The sequence below is a fragment of the Salvelinus namaycush genome, chromosome 38 (assembly GCF_016432855.1).
Source record: "Salvelinus namaycush isolate Seneca chromosome 38, SaNama_1.0, whole genome shotgun sequence".
Taxonomy (NCBI): Eukaryota; Metazoa; Chordata; class Actinopteri; order Salmoniformes; family Salmonidae; genus Salvelinus; species Salvelinus namaycush.
Window position 1 is genome coordinate 21,036,949 of NC_052344.1, and position 26,503 is coordinate 21,063,451.

General features: G+C 44.3%; 1 protein-coding gene across 1 annotated transcript; it reads right to left on the reverse strand.

Annotated features, from left to right (window-relative positions):
* Positions 1 to 2,136: 2,136 nt before the first annotated feature.
* On the reverse strand, positions 2,137 to 11,319 carry LOC120032098 (ras-related protein Rab-19-like). The gene is made up of 3 exons (XM_038978038.1): positions 11,116 to 11,319; positions 2,734 to 2,917; positions 2,137 to 2,420 (listed from the first exon to the last, which is right to left on the reverse strand). The coding sequence occupies exons 1-3, from the start codon at positions 11,317 to 11,319 to the stop codon at positions 2,137 to 2,139; spliced, it is 672 nt and encodes a 223-aa protein (XP_038833966.1).
* Positions 11,320 to 26,503: the final 15,184 nt, after the last annotated feature.

Below are 26,503 nucleotides of genomic sequence, written 5' to 3' on the forward strand. Positions count from 1 at the left end.
CACCAGTCCAGTCCACTACCCCCCCGGGACACTCACAAGGTCACACTCCCCCCCCGGGACACTCACAAGGTCACACTCCCCCCCCGGGACACTCACAAGGTCCCACTCCCCCACCCCCGGGACACTCACAAGGTCCCACTCCCCCACCCCCGGGACACTCACAAGGTCACACCCCCCCCCCCCCCCCCCCCCGGGACACTCACAAGGTCACACTCCCCCCCCCGGGACACTCACAAGGTCACACTCCCCCCCCGGGACACTCACAAGGTTGTGACCTGTTATAGATCCACTGGCATAGCGCACACACCCACAATATTAGTTTTTTTTTCAAATCTTCTAAATACTTTCAATATTATTCATTTCCATGTCGGCTCTATGCCTGGAAATGCCCTGTCCTGAGCAAAGGATCCCAATTTCAAACTCCCAAAAATTATAGAAAAAAACCCGCCAATAATGGATATTAACTGAAACATGATCTTATGTAGTTTAATGCAATAGCCCTCTGTGACTTAAATGTAACATATTTTAACCAAAATTCATATTCTATCGTAATCTAACGAGGAGATGGACAAGGGATCCTTATGGCATAGCTGACCCTACTCAAGCCTGCCTGATTCTTTTGAGATTTTAGACTAATCTGACGGAGTTCACCAAATCTCAGGTTTTGAGAGAAATATTCTTTAAATGAGGTTTTAGAGTCATAAAGCAACTGAGTAAAACATAATTGCTACTGTGTATACCACTTGAATTAAGCATACATTTTTGTCCACTCTGTTAAGCATACATTTTTGTCCAATCTCTTAAGCATCAACTCTGTCAGGTTTTTGTCTAACGTCAACACTGTCAGAGTGCTGAAATTAATCATTTTCCATATTTTACAAATGTTTGTATTGAAGTTGTATTTTTAGAGGCAGTATCAGTATCTGTTGCCAACTACATCAGTGGCTTGTCAACTCCGTCACTGACGGCTAAACCCCTTAAGATTTTGTTGTTGTTGTCAATATTCAGACAAAATATTTGAATTGTTCTGCAACAGATGCTTAAACAATTCTAATATTTGCTATGTTAGACCTAGGGGTGATGTTTGTTTTATAAATGTTGTTTTATGTCCTAAGTCTAGAAAACTAAACAAAAATAAGTTTGGAGATTTGTATTACATATTTGAATAATCTAATGTTAGAGTGAAACAATCCAAGGCCGTTTTAAACACTTAATAATTGTAAATGAAAATGCATTTAATGGTGTTTGACGGAGTCGACATAAATCCAGTTAGTTGCATTTGATGGTATATTAAGAATGTCATGAGGAAGTTATTCATTTACATGGTGTGATAGCTGATACTTTGGTTGATCAAAATATATATTTTACATTTTGTGATATTAAGACCAATATTTGTGGGAAAAAGTTGCGATTGTCCCGTCTTTGAAGAACCCCTGAACACTGAAACAGCAACCTGTTCTCTCAGCAGAACACGGAAAAGAGTTCAGCTATAAAAACGCTAGAGCATTTTTTAAATTAAATTGCTCGAAACGTGTGGGGGGGGCGGGGGTTTGAGAAACTACGCTACACCACTGAATAGGTCATAGGTCAATAGTACCTAAAGTCACCCACAATAAAGGAGTGTGTGCACTGCCTGTAACGGTCTCAGCTTCCCCTATTCCAGGGTTCCCCAGCTGGCGGCCCACGGGTGGTTTTATTTGGCCCCCCAAGTAAAAAGAAAGAAGACATATATATATATATATATTTCTTTGTGTAATTTTCATTGTTGGACATTAAAGACTGTAGAAACAGCAGGAAATCAGCTCCAAGTGATTTTAATTTATGAAATCTGTTCCCAAGTATTCCCACGCATAATAGAGAGACACGTGAACGTGAACAAATGTGAGCAAGGTTTGAAATTATTATGTTTTAGTCAAACTATATCTGTTTGGGCTTCTTGCAGTCAATTTGTGGTTTACAAATGAATTGTAATTGTGTTCCGGCCCCCCGACCATCCGTTCCAGAAAGAAATCGTTCCGTGGCTGAATCTAGTAGATGATCCCTGCCTTATTCTGTCCTCTTGCAGGTAACACAGTGGCACAGTCCCCCCAGGTATCCATTCTTAAACTCCCTCTGTTGTCCTTCCTCCTCTCTATGTCAGCAACACGTCTTCTTGTCTGTGATCACCGCTGGCCCGTTGATTGGTCGTGAGTTGGCTCGGAGCAGGACGCGGGGCGAGTCATTGTTGCTAGGGGCCTGTTGCCGGACGGCCATGCCGTTGCGTGCCAGCAGCTCGCGGGCCATCATCATGAAGGCATCGTCCACATTCTGGGCCTCCTTAGCGGAGGTCTCTAATGCTGCCAGGAGGCCTCTCTCCTCAGCCATACAGCATGCCTCCTGGAACAACACCTGACGCTCAGACTCCAAGTCAGACTTGTTACCTGGGAGGGAGAGGAAGGACATTGTTGGAAATGTGACTTGTTGCTTGGGAGGGAGAGAAATAGGTGTTTAAAGTTTTGTTTTTAGAACTGATTGGTCAAAAACACATTGATTTGACCTTTATTTGAACAGGAAGGGGTCAGGGGTTAAAGTACTTTAAAGGTTTGAACCTCTTTTCTGAGAGAGGCCCAGAAACTTTTTTATTTCAACTCTTTACATCTCAATTATAGAAATACAAATGATAGAACAAACATTTCAATTCAAAACAATGGCCCATGCCACATAGAGTTAGCACATATTTTTGCTCCCACTCACCAATGAGACAGAGCACTACATTGGCCGCGCCGTACAGCTCCACCTCCCTGATCCAATTGGACACGGAGTCAAAGGTTCCGTGGCGTGTGATGTCATAGGCGATCATGGCGCCGTGGGCGCTGCGGTAGTAACTATGGGTGATGGTCCGGAAACGCTCCTGTCCAGCCGTGTCCCATACCTGCATCTGTTTTACAGACACACACAGAATTAGATAAATATCTCACACACAAACACAATGATCTCACAGTCTAATATACTCCTGGAGGAGACAATACAAAACAATGATCTCACAGTCTAATATACTCCTGGAGGAGACAATACAAAACAATGATCTCACAGTCTAATATACTCCTGGAGGGGCCAATACAAAACAATGATCTCACAGTCTAATATACTCCTGGAGGGGACAATACAAAACAATGATCTCACAGTCTAATATACCACTGGAGGGAACAATACAAAACAATGATCTCACAGTCTAATATACTCCTGGAGGGAACAATACAAAACAATGATCTCACAGTCTAATATACTCCTGGAGGAGACAATACAAAACAATGATCTCACAGTCTAATATACTCCTGGAGGGAACAATACAAAACAATGATCTCAGTCTAATATACTGCTGGAGGGTACAATACAAAACAATGATCTCACAGTCTAATATACTGCTGGAGGGAACAATACAAAACAATGATCTCACAGTCTAATATACTCCTGGAGGAGACAATACAAAACAATGATATCAGTCTAATATACTCCTGGAGGGTACAATACAAAACAATGATCTCACAGTCTAATATACTCCTGGAGGGGCCAATACAAAACAATGATCTCACAGTCTAATATACTCCTGGAGGAGACAATACAAAACAATGATCTCACAGTCTAATATACTGCTGGAGGGGACAATACAAAACAATGATCTCACAGTCTAATATACTGCTGGAGGGGACAATACAAAACAATGATCTCACAGTCTAATATACTGCTGGAGGGTACAATACAAAACAATGATCTCACAGTCTAATATACTCCTGGAGGAGCCAATACAAAACAATGATCTCACAGTCTAATATACTCCTGGAGGGTACAATACAAAACAATGATCTCACAGTCTAATATACTACTGGAGGGGCCAATACAAAACAATGATCTCAGTCTAATATACTACTGGAGGGTACAATACAAAACAATGATCTCACAGTCTAATATACTCCTGGAGGAGCCAATACAAAACAATGATCTCACAGTCTAATATACTCCTGGAGGGTACAATACAAAACAATGATCTCACAGTCTAATATACTCCAGGAGGGACCAATACAAAACAATGATCTCACAGTCTAATATACTCCTGGAGGGGACAATACAAAACAATGATCTCACAGTCTAATATACTCCTGGAGGGGCCAATACAAAACAATGATCTCACAGTCTAATATACTCCTGGAGGGTACAATACAAAACAATGATCTCACAGTCTAATATACTCCAGGAGGGACCAATACAAAACAATGATCTCACAGTCTAATATACTCCTGGAGGGACCAATACAAAACAATGATCTCACAGTCTAATATACTCCTGGAGGGGCCAATACAAAACAATGATCTCACAGTCTAATATACTCCTGGAGGGTACAATACAAAACAATGATCTCAGTCTAATATACTCCTGGAGGGGACAATACAAAACAATGATCTCACAGTCTAATATACTACTGGAGGGGACAATACAAAACAATGATCTCACAGTCTAATATACCACTGGAGGGAACAATACAAAACAATGATCTCACAGTCTAATATACTCCTGGAGGGAACAATACAAAACAATGATCTCACAGTCTAATATACTCCTGGAGGAGACAATACAAAACAATGATCTCACAGTCTAATATACTCCTGGAGGGAACAATACAAAACAATGATCTCACAGTCTAATATACTCCTGGAGGAGACAATACAAAACAATGATCTCACAGTCTAATATACTCCTGGAGGGGACAATACAAAACAATGATCTCACAGTCTAATATACTGCTGGAGGGAACAATACAAAACAATGATCTCACAGTCTAATATACTCCTGGAGGAGACAATACAAAACAATGATCTCACAGTCTAATATACTCCTGGAGGGAACAATACAAAACAATGATCTCACAGTCTAATATACTCATGGAGGACACAATAAAAAACAATGATCTTACAGTCTAATATACCACTGGAGGGGACAATACAAAACAATGATCTCACAGTCTAATATACTGCTGGAGGGAACAATACAAAACAATGATCTCACAGTCTAATATACTCATGGAGGACACAATAAAAAACAATGATCTTACAGTCTAATATACCACTGGAGGGGCCAATACAAAACAATGATCTCAGTCTAATATACTCCTGGAGGGAACAATACAAAACAATGATCTCACAGTCTAATATACTCCTGGAGGGAACAATACAAAACAATGATCTCAGTCTAATATACTGCTGGAGGGTACAATACAAAACAATGATCTCACAGTCTAATATACTGCTGGAGGGAACAATACAAAACAATGATCTCACAGTCTAATATACTCCTGGAGGAGACAATACAAAACAATGATATCAGTCTAATATACTCCTGGAGGGTACAATACAAAACAATGATCTCACAGTCTAATATACTACTGGAGGAGACAATACAAAACAATGATCTCACAGTCTAATATACTCCTGGAGGAGACAATACAAAACAATGATCTCACAGTCTAATATACTCCTGGAGGAGACAATACAAAACAATGATCTCACAGTCTAATATACTGCTGGAGGGAACAATACAAAACAATGATCTCACAGTCTAATATACTCCTGGAGGAGACAATACAAAACAATGATCTCACAGTCTAATATACTCCTGGAGGAGACAATACAAAACAATGATCTCACAGTCTAATATACTCCTGGAGGAGACAATACAAAACAATGATCTCACAGTCTAATATACTGCTGGAGGGGACAATACAAAACAATGATCTCACAGTCTAATATACTGCTGGAGGGTACAATACAAAACAATGATCTCACAGTCTAATATACTGCTGGAGGGTACAATACAAAACAATGATCTCACAGTCTAATATACTCCTGGAGGAGACAATACAAAACAATGATCTCACAGTCTAATATACTCCTGGAGGGTACAATACAAAACAATGATCTCACAGTCTAATATACTACTGGAGGGGCCAATACAAAACAATGATCTCAGTCTAATATACTACTGGAGGGTACAATACAAAACAATGATCTCACAGTCTAATATACTCCTGGAGGAGCCAATACAAAACAATGATCTCACAGTCTAATATACTCCTGGAGGGTACAATACAAAACAATGATCTCACAGTCTAATATACTCCAGGAGGGACCAATACAAAACAATGATCTCACAGTCTAATATACTCCTGGAGGGGACAATACAAAACAATGATCTCACAGTCTAATATACTCCTGGAGGGGCCAATACAAAACAATGATCTCACAGTCTAATATACTCCTGGAGGGTACAATACAAAACAATGATCTCACAGTCTAATATACTCCAGGAGGGACCAATACAAAACAATGATCTCACAGTCTAATATACTCCTGGAGGGGACAATACAAAACAATGATCTCACAGTCTAATATACTCCTGGAGGGGCCAATACAAAACAATGATCTCACAGTCTAATATACTCCTGGAGGGTACAATACAAAACAATGATCTCAGTCTAATATACTCCTGGAGGGGACAATACAAAACAATGATCTCACAGTCTAATATACTACTGGAGGGGACAATACAAAACAATGATCTCACAGTCTAATATACTACTGGAGGGAACAATACAAAACAATGATCTCACAGTCTAATATACTCCTGGAGGAGACAATACAAAACTATGATCTCACAGTCTAATATACTGCTGGAGGGAACAATACAAAACAATGATCTCACAGTCTAATATACTCCTGGAGGAGACAATACAAAACAATGATCTCACAGTCTAATATACTCCTGGAGGGAACAATACAAATCCTCTGACACCTTAACAAAATGATGATGTACTGTAAATGTTAAAAAAGGCTGCAATATGCCACTGTGTGTCTCAGGTATCTCCTTCAGCCTCCGCCTGATCTGCTCCTCTCTTCATGTTAGCATAGCAACAACTGCCATAGCAACCTGACACACCTGGCACCAGAGTTCCTAATCTCCCATGCTCACCTGGTCTTACCCTGCATTGGTTTCTTTATCACTCTCCTCACAGACTTTATCTTTGTCTTCCTCTAAAACCCCCGTTAACTCCTTTCATCTCTCTTTCTCCTAATCATCCACACAACATGTACACAAGCACAGGAGAACTTGTTTTTTATATGCTTCCAAAAGCTACTGTAGGGATTATCTCTGTTTTGATTCATATGTGCTGTAGTTCTAATGTAGTAAACATGTCTCTGCCACTGGCTTTGGGAGGGATAGCTTACATACAGTATGCAGTGATGCACAGGGGATTTCCACTGGTTCCTGTGTTTAACAATGACACACCTCTATAGGGCGGGAAGCAAAACACCCTGCAACACCATTTCTGCCTGGAGCAAGAGCACTGCCTGGAGCAAGAGCACTGTCTGGAGCAAGAGCACTGCCGGGAGCAAGAGCACTGCCGGGAGCAAGAGCACTGCCTGGAGCAAGAGCACTGCCTGGAGCAAGAGCACTGCCTGGAGCAAGAGCACTGCCTGGAGCAAGAGCACTGCCTGGAGCAAGAGCACTGCCTGGAGCAAGAGCACTGCTGTTGTCATGTAAAGTGACGAAAGAAATCATATCCATGTTCCTGTCAGTAAATAGATGTAACGGTTGTCCTCCTCCTCTTCGGAAGAAGAAGAGGAGGAGTAGGGATTGGACCAAAGCGCAGCGTGGAATGTGGACATAATGAAGTTTATTAAAGTAAAGACGAAAACCGAAAACACTTCAACAAACTACAAAATAACAAACGAACGTAGACAGACCTGAACTATGAGAACTTACATATAACACGAAGAACGCACGAACAGGTACAGACTACAACAAACGAACGAACAAACCGAAACAGTCCCGTGTGGTGCAACATACACAGACACGGAAGACAACCACCCACAAACAAACAGTGTGAACAGCCTACCTTTATATGGTTCTCAATCAGAGGAAACGTCAAACACCTGTCCCTGATTGAGAACCATATAAGGCTAATTACAAACGACCTAAACATAGAAACACATAACATAGAATGCCCACCCCAACTCACGCCCTGACCAACTAAACACATACAAAAAACAAGAGAAAACAGGTCAGGAACGTGACAATAGAACTCTTTACAGCTGAATAATATCCATGTTCCTGTCAGTAAATAGAACTCTTTACAGCTGAATAATATCCATGTTCCTGTCAGTAAATAGAACTCTTTACAGCAGAATAATATCCATGTTCCTGTCAGTAAATAGAAATCTTTACAGCAGAATAATATCCATGTTCCTGTCAGTAAATAGAACTCTTTACAGCAGAATAATATCCATGTTCCTGTCAGTAAATAGACCTCTTTACAGTAGAATAATATCCATGTTCCTGTCAGTAAATAGAACTCTTTACAGCAGAATAATATCCATGTTCCTGTCAGTAAATAGAACTCTTTACAGCTGAATAATATCCATGTTCCTGTCAGTAAATAGAACTCTTTACAGCAGAATAATATCCATGTTCCTGTCAGTAAATAGACCTCTTTACAGCAGAATAATATCCATGTTCCTGTCAGTAAATAGAACTCTTTACAGCAGAATAATATCCATGTTCCTGTCAGTAAATAGAACTCTTTACAGCTGAATAATATCCATGTTCCTGTCAGTAAATAGAACTCTTTACAGCAGAATAATATTCATGTTCCTGTCAGTAAATAGAACTCTTTACAGCTGAATAATATCCATTTTCCTGTCAGTAAATAGACCTCTTTACAGTAGAATAATATCCATGTTCCTGTCAGTAAATAGACCTCTTTACAGTAGAATAATATCCATGTTCCTGTCAGTAAATAGACCTCTTTACAGTAGAATAATATCCATGTTCCTGTCAGTAAATAGACCTCTTTACAGTAGAATAATATCCATGTTCCTGTCAGTAAATAGACCTCTTTACAGCAGAATAATATCCATGTTCCTGTCAGTAAATAGACCTCTTTACAGTAGAATAATATCCATGTTCCTGTCAGTAAATAGCCCTCTTTACAGTAGAATAATATCCATGTTCCTGTCAGTAAATAGACCTCTTTACAGCTGAATAATATCCATGTTCCTGTCAGTAAATAGACCTCTTTACAGCAGAATAATATCCATGTTCCTGTCAGTAAATAGAACTCTTTACAGCTGAATAATATCCATGTTCCTGTCAGTAAATAGACCTCTTACAGTAGAATAATATCCATGTTCCTGTCAGTAAATAGAACTCTTTACAGCAGAATAATATCCATGTTCCTGTCAGTAAATAGAACTCTTTACAGCAGAATAATATCCATGTTCCTGTCAGTAAATAGAACTCTTTACAGCAGAATAATATCCATGTTCCTGTCAGTAAATAGACCTCTTTACAGCAGAATAATATCCATGTTCCTGTCAGTAAATAGACCTCTTTACAGTAGAATAATATCCATGTTCCTGTCAGTAAATAGACCTCTTTACAGCAGAATAATATCCATGTTCCTGTCAGTAAATAGAACTCTTTACAGCAGAATAATATCCATGTTCCTGTCAGTAAATAGTACAAGCAGTCTCAATAAATGCTGTTTACATTGATCTCTGTCTCTCTGTGTGGTTACAGTTGTCACAGGAAGTTATGTGTGTGGTACAGGGAGAGCAACAATGGTCTAGTGTTGTCATCATGCATGATTTGCATACGTTCTGATGTGTGCTCAGTTGAGGCAACAAGGCCCTATTCACACAAAGTGGCCATAAACCAAATGGCACCATATTCCCTATATAGTGCACTACATTCGACCAGAGACATGGGTCCTGGTCAAAAGTAGTGCACTAGATAAGGAATAGGGTGCACTCTGGGACAGAGCCCCAGACTGAGATACATTCTGAAGCCATCCACTTGTCTGCTCTTCCTTCCTTCCTGTGTCAAAGGTCAGTTGGTTGAGGATACGGTCAGTAACACAGAATGAAATAGAAGCCATTCTAGAATGAAGGAGGTATATGACACACAGTCGCCCCCTCTAGTAATAATGTACAGATACCACTCTTAAACAAAAAGGTGCTATCTACAACCCAACATGGTTATTTGGCTGTCCCCCATAGAACCCTTTTTGCTTCTTTCCACAGAGGGTTCTACATGGAACCAAAAAGGGTTCTCCTACGGGGACAGTGGAAGAATACTTTTGTGACCCTTTATTCTAAGAGTGTTTCTCTGTGGTTGGTAAGAGGAAGAGAGCGCACCATAAATACCTTCCTGTCACCTCTCTTGTCTGGCAGGTTTGGGGAACAATACAGGTAGCAGGTGTAGGTAGAGGAGGGAGGGAGGTGCCCTCCAGCTACACAATCATTTAAACCTAAAGTACCTCTAAAGTGTTTAAACCTACACCCTTAGAAAAAGGGTTCCAAAAGAGTTCTTCGGCTGAACAATAGGAGAACCCTTTTTGATTCCAGTTAGAACCGTTTTTGGCTCCAGGTAGAACCATCTGTAGAAAGGGTTCTACATGGAACACAAAAGCATTCTACATGCAACCAAAAAGCCTTTAAGGTTCTAGATAGCAAAACAAATGATAAGAGTGTAGCCAGCCCCTCATAGAGGTTTCCTATTCAAGCATACAGTAATTTGACCTCAATAGGTACTTAAGTCTTACTCTCACTTTTCTCATTATAGTTTTACAAAAATACTGACGTTTTTGGTCAGGGAAGAGAAAGAGGAATGACTGATGTGTTGTAGGAGAACCAGAAAGGCGAGTCCCTCATGAAATGCTGGTCCAACTTGTATTAAGTGTCAACTTAATTATGGCCTGCAAAGCCTTCTTGGCAGTATCACAAGACAACAGCTGTATTTTACACCTACCACTCAAATGGCCTGGAAACTGAAGTATTCAGACAGCAACTAATCTGATCAGGAGGCAACACTTTGACATTTCAGTTATACGTTATGTATATAGTCAACAACAGGAGACGTGTTGTAGATGTTCAAACTATCAACAAACTACCAACTGCAGCTCTGTTGCTATGCAACAGCTTGCTGGAGTGACAGTAGGGTTATGTTTAAGGCTGGCTTTCATTGAACCTTTTTTAGTTCTATAAGGCACCATCTCTTCTCAACGTTTGAGGCTGAATTCCTCACCTTAATTCTCTTGCCGTCGATGTCCACTGTCCGCACGGTGAAGTCCACTCCTATGGTGTTCTGTTGCCTCTCTGAGAACTGTCCTGACTTGAAGCTCTGGACCACGCAGGTCTTGCCCACGTTAGAATCTCCAATCAGGATGATCTTGAACAGGAAATCAAAGGATTCGTCCTGCAGCTCTACTCCTCCAGTTGGCTGCTGCATCGTGAAGAGGAGTGGGCTGTCCGGGCCTGGGAGCCACACCAAGACACTGACTTAGTGTCACGTCACAATGCTATGACTATGTTATAACTGTGTTATAAGCAAGTGCGTGATGTCTGCCTTACAATGCTATCCCCTGATGGTTGTGGCTAGGTTATAATCACAGATGACCTAGGGTCTCTTGTTGACTTGTACCTGTCGCTTAGTGACTTCTAAATCCTCCTAGGCCAGAGAAGGCTCTTCCATATACAGTAGCTTCAATCCTGTAGTAGGTCACAGCACAGGTGTGGAAAGTAGCATTCTTTTGTTGATCAGGTGACACAGGATTTCCTTCTGGCCATATAACCACAGAGCTGAGAATGGAGCACAGGTCTTTCAGTCAAGCCCAGAATGTTCCCTCCAATCAGGCCTCTGTCCCTCTCCCCCCCTTACATCCACCAGGTGAGGATAACAGCGGCTCGATTCTCCAGAAAGAAAGCATTCCCTTTCTGCTCCCGAACAGCCTCCTTCTCAGGTGTTGCCCCACTTCATTTCCAACGGCAACAGAGTGCACTGAACAGCCAATAGTAAGCACTACTCTTCCACACAGAATAAGAAACAGATTGAGTCTCCTTTACACTGTCAAACGAGCTGCCATCTTTCTCCTCCACGTTGTCTTTGTTAGTGGATGTTACTTTCTCTTCCTCCATCCACCTGTTGCCTTCCCGCCCTCATTAGGTTTTTCCGTCTCTTTCTACCCGCCCACCCTTAACTGTCCAACTGCACCGCACAAACAATTTAATCCCGCCCTACCTGCTAATCGTCACGTGAGCCCCCACCTGCGGTATTGTGGGAAATGTAGTGTTTCAGTTCTCATTGACATTGCTCTCAAAACCTGGACACAATCTGTTAAAAATACTTTGTTAAAACACTTTCCAAATCAAATAGATAACAAAACAGATACAAAAACAGATAAACCGTTTTGATGTATTATAATTATATATTATGTTATTGTTATTGTCTTTAACGGTGAGAAAAACAACTTTCCGTATTTGTGGAAACTCTGCCTCACATTCACAATGTTGGAACTCAGAACTGTAAAGCAGTTGTTTTGAATTTAACATTCTATTCAAATGACGAGCATCTTCCAGAACACTTCAATCAAAACATTCTGTTCAAATGACGAGCATCTTCCAGAACACTTCAATCAAAACATTATCCACCACAACATAACTCCGGCTTGTGGATTGGTGGAGCAATGGCTTGGCTACCTTTGCAGAGTCTTGGGGACAGTGACAGAGAGTACGAGATGACGAGTGAGGATCTCCAGGGGGGAAAAGGAAAGAGTTTAGAGGGAAAAGAAAACATAAAAAGAAAAAGAAAACTTAAAAGTAGAAGAAAATGACTTTCAGAAGAAGAGGGAACAGATGGATGAAGAGGAGAAGAAATAGGGGGAACTGGATGAGAAAGAAAGTCTGGAGCTTGCAGTAGACCGGGCAAGACAAGCAGCGGGGGATCCATTAAGATCTGTGATACAGAAGGAGAAAAGGAAGAATAGAGTGCAGAGATAAAGCAGTCTGGGAGACGAAGAGACAGAGAGAAGAAGGTACACCTGAAGCAAGATGGGGAGTTGGAATGGCATCTAATTAAGATGGAGAGAGAGAAGGTTGTTAGAGGCAGAGTTGAGGAGGACAAGAGAAGGGAAGGAAGAGATAGAGCTGGAGCTGGAGAGAGAAATGTTGCACAGAGGCGATGGAGAGAGCAGAAGGGAAGGAAGAGATAGAACTGGAGAAGGAGAGAGAGAAATGGTGCACAGTGGCGATGGAGAGAGCAGAAGGAAAGGAAGAGATAGAACTGGAGAAGGATAGAGAGAAATGGTGCATGTGGAGATGGAGAGAGCAGAAGGGAAGGAAGAGATAGAGCTGGAGAAGGATAGAGAGAAACGGTGCACAGAGGCGATGGAGAGAGCAGAAGGGAAGGAAGAGATAGAGCTGGAGAAGGAGAGAGAGAAATGGTGCACGTGGAGATGGAGAGGGCAGAAGGGAAGGAAGAGATAGAGCTGGAGAAGGAGAGAGAGAAACGGTGCACAGAGGCGATGGAGAGGGCAGAAGGGAAGGAAGAGATAGAGCTGGAGAAGGAGAGAGAGAAATGGTGCACGTGGAGATGGAGAGGGCAGAAGGGAAGGAAGAGATAGAGCTGGAGAAGGAGAGAGAGAAACGGTGCACAGAGGCGATGGAGAGAGCAGAAGGGAAGGAAGAGATAGAGCTGGAGAAGGAGAGAGAGAAACGGTGCACAGAGGCGATGGAGAGAGCAGAAGGGAAGGAAGAGATAGAGCTGGAGAAGGATAGAGAGAAACGGTGCACAGAGGCGATGGAGAGAGCAGAAGGGAAGGAAGAGATAGAGCTGGAGAAGGAGAGAGAGAAACGGTGCACAGAGGCGATGGAGAGAGCAGAAGGGAAGGAAGAGATAGAGCTGGAGAAGGAGAGAGAGAAACGGTGCACAGAGTTAACCAGAAGAAGGAAAAGGAGATGATTCAGAGGATCACAGAGTTAACCAGAAGAAGCTTTGGTTTGAGTCGAACAGCTAGATAGAGAGATACGCTGGAGTACCAGCTATAGCTGGAGGACCGTCAGGAAAGTATGTTGGGGGCAATGGTGAGGTTTAGGAGCGTGAGAAAGATGATAAAAGAAATTGTAATTGTAAAAGAAAGAGATTGAGGACAGAGAGTGGATAAAAGAGGAGAGCAAGGCAGCGCAGGAGGAGATCAGGTCACTCAGCAAACTCCTGGATCTAGAGATGGAGAGAGCGAGAACTGGAGAAGATGGAGAAGAACAAGAAGAGAGAAGAGTGGGTCAGGGACCTGGAGGAGCAGAGTGGGACAGGAGGAAGAGGAGGAGAGGGGGGGGGGGGGGGGGGGGGAGCACTGAGAGAAATGCAATGGAGGACGAGAACATGCATCTGAGGGAGACTATTGACGTGCTTAATACCATCATTGACTTGCAGGACATGAAAAGCAATGGAAACATGGCGAGAACCATGCACCAGTAGTAAAGACCCCCCTTAATCTAGGTTATTTGAATAGTCCATCTGTAGATGCTCTTCAGATCTTCATACAGATGACGGATCTTAATTTGATCATCCTGTTGTTGATGAGAATTTTCCTGCACATCAGAAAATGCAAACTTGTAGTGTATTCAAGGCTTCTAATGTTTGTAATTTCCACTTAAAAAATGTCAGACTTGATTTGCCCTAATGAAAAATGTACCAACCCCTACAAAAAATGTCCATTAATTGTAATCCACCTAATAATTCAATTGTTTTCCTGCTGTAAAAAATGGGGGATAACAAACAAACAAACAATCTGTTCATAAGCAACTGCTTGCTAAAGTTACGGTTAGGGTAAGGTTTAAAATAAGGACGAGGGTTAAGGTTAGAGTTAGGGTTTGTAGACAGATGACATGCTACTGATAGTCTGTAGAAGTATCAGGGGCCCTTCTTAGCCTGGGAACCAGTCTGTTTGTGCCATCATGCCTCTGCTTGTCATGCCAAACACATGATAACACAAACAGATCTGGGAACAGGCTAGGCCCCTCTCTCTCTCTCTAGGATGTGTGCATCTAACTAACTTGATGAGTTAATATCTACTGCCCTCCTGTGATTTTACAGTGCAATGCAGGTCATTTGGGGAGCCATGACGATGGACCCACAGCAGCGCAGCACGTTGCCAAGGAAACTTCTGCCACACAGGTAAATAGACCAAAGTAGTTTATTGAATGAAGGTAAAATTATATGAGTAGGTACCACAGTAGCCTGGGTACCAGTCTGTTAACATTCCACCCCTTGTACTCCGTGTCACATGCCAAATGTTTAGCATGACAAGGAGTGGCAAGGAGTGGAATGATAGCTAAATAGACTGGTAACCAGACTACAACCACTGGTCTAATATAATACAGTTTAGAGTCCTTCATTACGTCTTCATTGTTTTAATGAACTTTTCCTCCTGAGTCAGACTGTATTCAGTTGGAAGAAAGAGAAAGACAAGTTGAAGAAATAAGAGAAGGAGGAGAGGAAGAGAAAAGAAGCAGAGACAAAGACAGAGAAGGTAGAACAGAAGAGGAGAGAGAAAGGGCTGAGGGAGTGTGAAAGACAGGAGGAGAAGAGGGTGAAACAGGGAAAGAAGAAGAGAGGAAGAGAGAGGAGGATGAGAGGAGAGAGCAGGTGGAGAAGAGGAAGAGAGAGGAGGATGAGAGGATAGAGCAGACGGAAAAGACAAAGGCAGAAAATGAAATGAGGATGGGGAGGACAAAGGTCATTGGAGGAAATGCCATTTTTGTCCGAGTCTGATTGTGACTTCCTGTGATAATGGCAAAGTCATTTTGATAATACAGTTGGGTTAAGTAAACAAAATATATATTTTTAAGAGATGTTGGTTGTCGATTCAAGACACGATTCAAGACACTGTAACCAACACTGAGGCACTTCAACGGTTAAATGGTTACCAATTATTTACAACAGAAAAACAAACCACAGGTTTTACAGAACCCTTGATAGCCAATAAGAAGACTCTTGCTGGCAGTCAGATGGATAATCAGTTGAACAGTAATACTTTGGACAACACAGTAGAGATGTCTAATGTCTAATAATGTCCCTAGTTGTCATTTCAAGTGTGTTATGAGTATGTACATAATATGAGTGCATTGCTAGCCTGATCCCAGATCTGTTTGTGATCTGGCCAATGACAACTCAATTGCTGTCATTACCAAGCCAACTTTGTCACCCATTGTCAAGTTTGGCTTGACACAAATGAGTGACAGGAGTTGTCATGATGGCACAAACAGACTGGCACTCAGACTAGTGCATTGAGTATCCTTCATTAGAGGACCATTTCATTTCAGACACTCTCTGCTGTGTCACACAGCTCTCTGTACTGAGGTGGTTGAGAGGTGAAGATCACAGGTGGCACATCAACCTTTCTTCTCATCTGGCAGAGTATTGTGATGGCCAGGGCAACTCCAATATCCTGAGGACCAGACACACAGTAACGGTTCAGTCAGGATGGAGGAGCAGGTGACCAGGTGCTGAGTGTGATAGATAATGGTTAAATCAAATAGGCCTACACTCAAAACCTATGGTAAAAAAAAAGTATTGAACAGCGTTTGGTTCAATTAAGTTTTAAATTCAGGTGTCGTCAATTGAAATTCACTTCCTGAATTGAAAAATCCACATAAAAAACTAGGGACAATTTTCAATTTGTGCATTGAATTTCAATTGACTGAATTGAAAAAAACTGAATTGACTGCAACCCTGGAAAGGTTAAATACACGGCCGGTCCGCTGATTGACGAGGGCGGCATTTTCTGAGCTAAACTGCCAAGACCCACCTCTAACAACAACACATAGAACCTCACATAATTCTGCCCCAAAACTATTTCTCTCAACCAGTGGCATATGGGCTTTTTATGTGAGCGCTGATGCAGCCCTTTGATAAACAGTGCCCCACATTGTCAATGGCGCAAAATTATTTGCTTGTCCATTCCCAGGGTGCTGTTGGAGAGACACATCTCTGAAGCACTCAACCAACATACCGGCAACAAAATGATCTAACATAAATAATGTAGTAGATTTAGGATATGGAAGAAAGAGTATGTGACCTTTTCTGCAGCCTACAGGCTGGAGATAAAATGTAATGAGACAGACACTTTTCACATCATGCAGCTTTCTCCAATCAAACAGCCTAACCTAAAGGGGGCTCAATCAAACAGCCTGACCTAAAGGGGGCTCAATCAAACAGCCTGACCTAAAGGACGCTCAATCAAACAGCCTAACCTAAAGGGCCCTCAATCAAACAGCCTGACCTAAAGGACGCTCAATCAAACAGCCTGACCTAAAGGGTGCTCAATCAAACAGCCTGACCTAAAGGGGGCTCAATCAAACAGCCTGACCTAAAGGACGCTCAATCAAACAGCCTGACCTAAAGGGTGCTCAATCAAACAGCCTGACCTAAAGGGGGCTCAATCAAACAGCCTGACCTAAAGGATGCTCAATCAAACAGCCTGACCTAAAGGAGGCTCAATCAAACAGCCTGACCTAAAGGGCCCTCAAACAGCCTGACCTAAAGGACGCTCAAACAGCCTGACCTAAAGGACGCTCAATCAAACAGCCTGACCTAAAGGGCGCTCAATCAAACAGCCTGACCTAAAGGGCGCTCAATCAAACAGCCTGACCTAAAGGACGCTCAATCAAACAGCCTGACCTAAAGGACGCTCAAACAGCCTAACCTAAAGGACGCTCAATCAAACAGCCTGACCTAAAGGGTGCTCAAACAGCCTGACCTAAAGGGTGCTCAAACAGCCTGACCTAAAGGGTGCTCAATCAAACAGCCTGACCTAAAGGGTGCTCAAACAGCCTAACCTAAAGGGTGCTCAATCAAACAGCCTGACCTAAAGGACGCTCAATCAAACAGCCTGACCTAAAGGACGCTCAATCAAACAGCCTGACCTAAAGGACGCTCAAACAGCCTGACCTAAAGGACGCTCAATCAAACAGCCTGACCTAAAGGACGCTCAAACAGCCTAACCTAAAGGACGCTCAATCAAACAGCCTGACCTAAAGGGTGCTCAAACAGCCTGACCTAAAGGGTGCTCAAACAGCCTGACCTAAAGGGTGCTCAATCAAACAGCCTGACCTAAAGGGTGCTCAAACAGCCTAACCTAAAGGGTGCTCAATCAAACAGCCTGACCTAAAGGGTGCTCAATCAAACAGCCTGACCTAAAGGGGGCTCAATCAAACAGCCTAACCTAAAGGGGGCTCAATCAAACAGCCTAACCTAAAGGGGGCTCAATCAAACAGCCTAACCTAAAGGGGGCTCAATCAAACAGCCTGACCTAAAGGACGCTCAATCAAACAGCCTAACCTAAAGGGCCCTCAATCAAACAGCCTGACCTAAAGGACGCTCAATCAAACAGCCTAACCTAAAGGGGGCTCAATCAAACAGCCTGACCTAAAGGGCCCTCAATCAAACAGCCTGACCTAAAGGACGCTCAATCAAACAGCCTGACCTAAAGGGTGCTCAATCAAACAGCCTGACCTAAAGGGGGCTCAATCAAACAGCCTGACCTAAAGGATGCTCAATCAAACAGCCTGACCTAAAGGAGGCTCAATCAAACAGCCTGACCTAAAGGACGCTCAAACAGCCTGACCTAAAGGACGCTCAATCAAACAGCCTGACCTAAAGGGCGCTCAATCAAACAGCCTGACCTAAAGGGCGCTCAAACAGCCTGACCTAAAGGACGCTCAATCAAACAGCCTGACCTAAAGGACGCTCAATCAAACAGCCTGACCTAAAGGACGCTCAATCAAACAGCCTGACCTAAAGGACGCTCAATCAAACAGCCTGACCTAAAGGACGCTCAAACAAACAGCCTGACCTAAAGGACGCTCAAACAGCCTAACCTAAAGGACGCTCAATCAAACAGCCTGACCTAAAGGGTGCTCAAACAGCCTGACCTAAAGGGTGCTCAAACAGCCTGACCTAAAGGGTGCTCAATCAAACAGCCTGACCTAAAGGGTGCTCAATCAAACAGCCTAACCTAAAGGGTGCTCAATCAAACAGCCTGACCTAAAGGGTGCTCAATCAAACAGCCTGACCTAAAGGGGGCTCAATCAAACAGCCTAACCTAAAGGGGGCTCAATCAAACAGCCTAACCTAAAGGGGGCTCAATCAAACAGCCTAACCTAAAGGGGGCTCAATCAAACAGCCTGACCTAAAGGACGCTCAATCAAACAGCCTGACCTAAAGGACCCTCAATCAAACAGCCTGACCTAAAGGGTGACCAATCAAACAGCCTGACCTAAAGGGTGCTCAATCAAATAGAAAATGTGCTGTCATGTTAACAAACAACATATCCTAAAAACAAGACAGGTCAAAGTAAAATCGACAAAGAGAAAGTGAAATGGACAATCCCAGCTGTTGTCCAGGAGTTTCACCCCATTGTCATGATCAGTGGTTTCAAGTTTGTATCTGTCCATTTTTGACAAGCTGATCACAGTGAAAAATATTTAAAAAATGCAATGTAAAAACATTGCAAATAGGCTCCTGATAACTCCTGATAAAGTTGGGTAGCTGATATTCAGGGCTTAAATTGCCAAATTGATTAGTCACAGGAATCAGGACTAAAAAAGCCAATGTAACGGCCTGTTTTCCAAAGGTGGGCCTACCTCATGGATGGGCCTACCACATGGATGGGCCTACCACATGGATGGGCCTACCACATGGATGGGCCTACCACATGGGTGGGCCTACCACATGGATGGGCCTACCACATGGGTGGGCCTACCACATGGGTGGGCCTACCACATGGGTGGGCCTACCACATGGATGGGCGTACCACATGGATGGGCGTACCACATGGATGGGCCTACCTCATGGATGGGCCTACCTCATGGATGGGCCTACCACATGGATGGGCCTACCACATGGATGGGCCTACCACATGGATGGGCCTACCTCATGGATGGGCCTACCTCATGGATGGGCGTACCACATGGATGGGCATACCACATGGATGGGCATTCATACAATTCCATTGCGTGTGACATGGTAAGCTACAGCCACACCTCAGTAAGCCCGAGCCGACATATTTTAGATGTCTTTTTTTGGTCCTGTTTGGATGTCGTTTTTATGTGTTTTACAAAACGGTAGGCTTACCACATACAGTGCATTCAGAGAGTATTCAGACCCCTTGACTTTTTCAAAATGTTATGTTACAACCTTGTTCAAAACATGTATTCAATTGTTTTTTTCCTCAATCTACACACAATTTCCCATAATGACAAAGCAAAAACACCTTTTTTGACAATTTTCCTAATTTATTAAAAATAAAAAACTGAATTAATACATTTACATAAGTATCCAGACCCTTTACTCAGTACTTTGTTGAAGCACCTTTGGCAGTAATTACAGTCTTCTTGGATATGACGCTTGTCACGATCGTGTGGAGGAGAGACGGACCAAAACGCAGCATGTGGAAAATAAGCCATCTTCTTTTATTTTACTACGAAGATGAACATGAAACGAAACACTATTACAACCTATACAAAAACAACAAACGACCGTGAAGCTATAAACGTAGTGCACACACACAGGCTACAAACGTTCAACATAGACAATTCCCCACAAACAGCTAAAGCCTATGGTTGCCTTAAATATGGCTCCCAATCAGAGACAACACTAACCAGCTGTCTCTAATTGAGACCCAATTCAGGCAACCATAGACTTTCCTAGATACCTACACTCAACCATAGACACAGCTAGACTACTATACTAAACATAAACCCAACTACTCTAATAAACCCCCTAAACCTTACAACCACCCTAGACACTACAAAAACCACATACATTCCCCATGTCACACCCTGACCTAACCAAAATAATTAAGAAAACAAAGAATACTAAGGCCAGGGCGTGACATAACCCCCCCCTTAAGGTGCGAATTCCGGGCGCACCAGCACAAAGTCTAGGGGAGGGTCTGGGTGGGCTTCCTTCCACGGCGGCGGCTCCGGCACTGGTCGTGGTCCCCACCCCACCATAGTCACTACCCGCTTTCGTAGCCTCCTCCAAATGGCCACCCTCCACATTAACCCCACCGGACTAAGGGGCAGCACCGGACTAAGGGGCAGCACCGGACTAAGGGGCAGCACCGGACTAAGGGGCAGCACCGGGATAAGGGGCAGCACCGGGATAAGGGGCAGCACCAGGATAAGGGGCAGCACCAGGATAAGGGGCAGCACCAGGATAAGGGGCAGCTCCGGACTGAGGGACGGCAGCTCCGGACTGAGGGACGGATCCTGGCTGGACGGCTCATGGCTGGCTGACGGATCTGGCTGCTCATGGCTGGCTGACGGCTCTGGACGCTCATGGCTGGCTGGCGGCTCTGGCAGATCCTGTCTGGTTGGCGGCTCTGGCTGGTCATGGCTCGCTGACGGCTCTGGCTGGTCATGGCTCGCTGACGGCTCTGGCTGGTCATGGCTCGCTGACGGCTCTGGCTGGTCATGGCTCGCTGACGGCTCTGGCTGGTCATGGCTCGCTGACGGCTCTGGCTGGTCATGGCTCGCTGACGGCTCTGGCTGGTCATGGCTGGCGGAAGGCTCTGGCTGATCCGGTCTGGCGGAAGGCTCTGGCTGATCCGGTCTGGCGGAAGGCTCTGGCTGATCCGGTCTGGCGGAAGGCTCTGGCTGATCCGGTCTGGCGGAAGGCTCTGGCTGATCCGGTCTGGCGGAAGGCTCTGGCTGATCCGGTCTGGCGGAAGGCTCTGGCTGATCCGGTCTGGCGGAAGGCTCTAGCGGCTCCATTCTGGCGGAAGGCTCTAGCGGCTCCTGTCTGGCGGACGGCTCTGTAGGCTCATGGCAGACGGGCGGCTTTGCAGGCTCATGGCAGACGGGCGGCTTTGAAGGCTCAATACAGACGGGCAGTTCATGCGGCGCTTGGCAGACGGACAGTTCAGACGGCGTTGGGCAGACGGGCAGTTCAGGCGCCGTTGGGCAGACGGGTAGTTCAGGCGCCGCTTGGCAGACGGGCAGTTCAGGCGCCGCTTGGCAGACGGGCAGTTCAGGCGCCGCTTGGCAGACGGGCAGTTCAGGCACCGTTGGGCAGACGGGCAGTTCAGGCACCGTTGGGCAGACGGCAGACTCTGGCCTGCTGAGACGCACTGTAGGCCTGGTGCGTGGTGCCGGAACTGGAGGTACCGGGCTAAGGACACGCACCTTCAGGCTAGTGCGGGGAACAACAACAGGGCACACTGAGTTCTCAAGGCGCACTATAGGACTGGTGCGTGGCACCAGAACTGGTGGTACCGGGCTGAGGGCACGCACCTCAGGACGAGTGCGGGGAGAAGGATCAGTGCGTACAGGGCTCTGGAGACGCACAGGAGGCTTGGTGCGTGGTGCCGGGACTGGAGGCACTGGGCTGGAGACACGCACCACAGGGAGAGTGCGTGGAGGAGGAACAGGGCTCTGGAGACGCACTGGAAGCCTGGTGCGTGGTGTCAGCACTGGTGGTACTGGACTGGGAACACACACCACAGGGCTAGTGCGAGGAGCAGTAACCGGACGCACAGGACTCTGGAGACGCACAGGAGGCTTTGTGCGTGCTGTAGGCACTGTCTTAACCAGACGGCTAGCACGCACCTCAGGACGAGTATGGAGAGCTGTTCCCGGTGACATTAAATCACCAACACGTTCATTCGGACGGATGCCGTGCCTCATGCACCAAACCAATACATCCCTCATAACTCTCTCCTCCAATTTCTCCATTAACTCCTTTACTGTCTCTGCGTCACTCTCCTCCAAATCCGCCCTCACCGGCTCCTTACGGTAAGCAGGAGGAGTTGGCTCACGTCTCCCGACTGACCCAACTAAACTACCCGAGAGCCCCCCCCCCAAGAAATTTTTGGGTTTGACTTACGGGCTTCCAGCCTTGTTTCCTTGCTGCCTCCTCATATCTCCGCCTCTCTGCTTTCGCTGCCTCCAGCTCAGCTTTGGGGCGGTTATATTCTCCTGGTACTTCGCGGTCCAGAATTTCCTCCCAATTCCAATAGTCCTGTGTAGGTGGGTCCTGTTGTTGTTGCACACGCTGCTTGATCCGATGTTGGTGGGGAATTCTGTCACGATCGTGTGGAGGAGAGACGGACCAAAACGCAGCATGTGGAAAATAAGCCATCTTCTTTTATTTTACTACGAAGATGAACATGAAACGAAACACTATTACAACCTATACAAAAACAACAAACGACCGTGAAGCTATAAACGTAGTGCACACACACAGGCTACAAACGTTCAACATAGACAATTCCCCACAAACAGCTAAAGCCTATGGTTGCCTTAAATATGGCTCCCAATCAGAGACAACACTAACCAGCTGTCTCTAATTGAGACCCAATTCAGGCAACCATAGACTTTCCTAGATACCTACACTCAACCATAGACACAGCTAGACTACTATACTAAACATAAACCCAACTACTCTAATAAACCCCCTAAACCTTACAACCACCCTAGACACTACAAAAACCACATACATTCCCCATGTCACACCCTGACCTAACCAAAATAATTAAGAAAACAAAGAATACTAAGGCCAGGGCGTGACAACGCTACAATATTTGGGGAGTTTCTCCCATTCTTCTCTGCAGATCCTCTCAAGCTCTGTCAGGTTGGATAGCGCTGCACAGCTATTTTCAGGTCTCTCCAGAGATGTTAGATCGGGTTCAAGTCTGGGCTCTGGCTGGGCCATTCGAGGACATTCAGAGACTTGTCCCAAAGCCACTCCTGAGTTGTCTTGGCTGTGTGCTTAGGCTCGTTGTCCTGTTGGAAGGTGAACCTTCAGCCCAGTCTGAGGTCCTGAGCGCTCTGGAGCAGATTTTCATCAAGGATCCCTCTGTACTTTGCTCCGTTCATCTTTCCCTCGATCCTGACTAGTCTCTCAGTCTTTGCCACTGAAAAACATCCCCAAGGCATGATGCTGCCACCACCATGCTTCACCGTAGGGATGGTGCCAGGTTTCCTCCAGACGTGATGCTCAGCATTCAGGTCAAAGAGTTCAATCATGGTTTCATCAGACCAGAGAATCTTGTTTCTCATTGTCAGAGAGTCCTTTCGGTGCCTTTTGGCAAACTCCAAGCGGGCTGTCATGTGCTTTTTACTGAAGAGGAGCTTCCATCTGGCCACTCTACCATAAAGGCCTGATTGGTGGAGTGCTGCAGAGATGGTTGTCCTGGAAGGTTTTCCCATCTCCACAGAGGAACTCTGGAGCTCTGTCAGAGTGACCATTGGGTTCTTGGTCACTTTCCTGACCTAGGCCCTTTTCCCCCCGATTACTCAGTTTGGCCGGGCGGCCAGCTCTAGGAAGAGTCTTTGTGGTTCCACACTTCTTCCACTTAATAATGATGGACACCACTGTGTCCTTGGGGACCTTGAATGCTGCAGAAATATTTTGATACCTTTCCCCATATCTGTGCATCGACATTATATAGACAGGTCTGTGCCTTTCTTAATCATGTCCAATTGAATTTACCACAGATGGACTCCAATAAAGTTTTAGAAACATATCAAGGATGATCAATGGAAACAGGATGCACCTGAGTTCAATTCTGGCCCAAACAGATGTCTATAAATTACATATTTTCAACTTTCATTCAGAACCAAAAATGTCCCCGATTTCAACATACGGAAAATACACATTTTCAACATTGTAAAATACGTATTTTAAACTTTCATTCACTCGTCTTTTAGACGTCATTTTGCTTACTGGGACTATTCTAGTTTTGCGGGGGTGGCATTTTTTGGTCTTGAATATGGCGGCAGAACGGCAAGGCTCAGCCCTAGTTAAATAGTAGAGAAATACATACCCATAATGCTGCATGGGCTACTAACATTCCTATTTCCAGGCTGATGACATAGCTCTCAACAGAGATCAGAATGGGAAGACATGGCTGGAAAGGAACAATTAAGAGTTTGTCATTTTGTGTGAAAAACAAGAGTATACAGCTCTGTATTACATCGGAACTGGAACATATAGCTGTTTATTGTATCAATGAGTCCTGTACAAGTCATCTCTGTGGACCCAACTAGAATTATGACACAGTATCAATGAGTCCTGTACAAGTCATCTCTGTGGACCCAACTAGAATTATGACACAGTATCAATGAGTCCTGTACAAGTCATCTCTGTGGACCCAACTAGAATTATGACACAGTATCAATGAGTCCTGTACAAGTCATCTCTGTGGACCCAACTAGAATTATGACACAGTATCAATGAGTCCTGTACAAGTCATCTCTGTGGACCCAACTAGAATTATGACACAGTATCAATGAGTCCTGTACAAGTCATCGCTGTGGACCCAACTAGAATTATGACACAGTATCAATGAGTCCTGTACAAGTCATCTCTGTGGACCCAACTAGAATTATGACACAGTATCAATGAGTCCTGTACAAGTCATCTCTGTGGACCCAACTAGAATTATGACACAGTATCAATGAGTCCTGTACAAGTCATCGCTGTGGACCCAAATATGGATATGACACAGTATCAATGAGTCCTGTACAAGTCATCTCTGTGGACCCAACTAGAATTATGACACAGTATCAATGAGTCCTGTACAAGTCATCTCTGTGGACCCAACTAGAATTATGACACAGTATCAATGAGTCCTGTACAAGTCATCTCTGTGGACCCAACTAGAATTATGACACAGTATCAATGAGTCCTGTACAAGTCATCTCTGTGGACCCAACTAGAATTATGACACAGTATCAATGAGTCCTGTACAAGTCATCTCTGTGGACCCAACTAGAATTATGACACAGTATCAATGAGTCCTGTACAAGTCATCTCTGTGGACCCAACTAGAATTATGACACAGTATCAATGAGTCCTGTACAAGTCATCTCTGTGGACCCAACTAGAATTATGACATTCTGGTTGATACACAGCTGCCAGCAAAACATTTGGAGCAAAATTACGAGCAAAACAGTTTAGTTGCTCCCTCTTGACAGCAGAGAATTTTATTTTATTTTATTTTGTGTAATTCTACACATTTTAACATGGGGTGTAGAGAAAATGTTGCCGTTTTAAAGCAAGTTTGCTGCAATTCTACACATTTTGCCATAGGGTGGTGAGAAATGTATGCAGTTTTTAATATGACATGAGAGTGAGACTGACTAACAACATCAATGGGGACCCCATGGGTGGTAATTCGACCATGATAACAGGTTTAGATAGCTGGCAGGTAAACAAATTTAGCAATCAAAAAAATATTATCTGACATGGGCTAATTGATCCGAGGGCCTTCAAAATGGCCGCCAGTTACTCATCCCTGGTGTAGTGGAATGACATGTTTTACCTCTTATTCCCCCCCAGGAAATGAAAAAGATTTGTCATGGGTCCTGAGATCCTCAAAAGGTTCTACAGCTGCAACATCGAGAGCATCCTGACTGGTTGCATCACTGCCTGATACGGCAATTGCAAGGCACTACAGAGGGTAGTGCGTACGGCCCAGTACATCACTGCGGCTAATCTGCCTGCCATTCAGGACCTCTACACCAGGCGGTGTCAGAGGAACGCCCTAAAAATTGTCAAGAACCCCAGCCACCCCAGTTCTCTCTACTACCGCATGGCAAGCGGTACCGGAGTGCCAAGTCTAGGACAA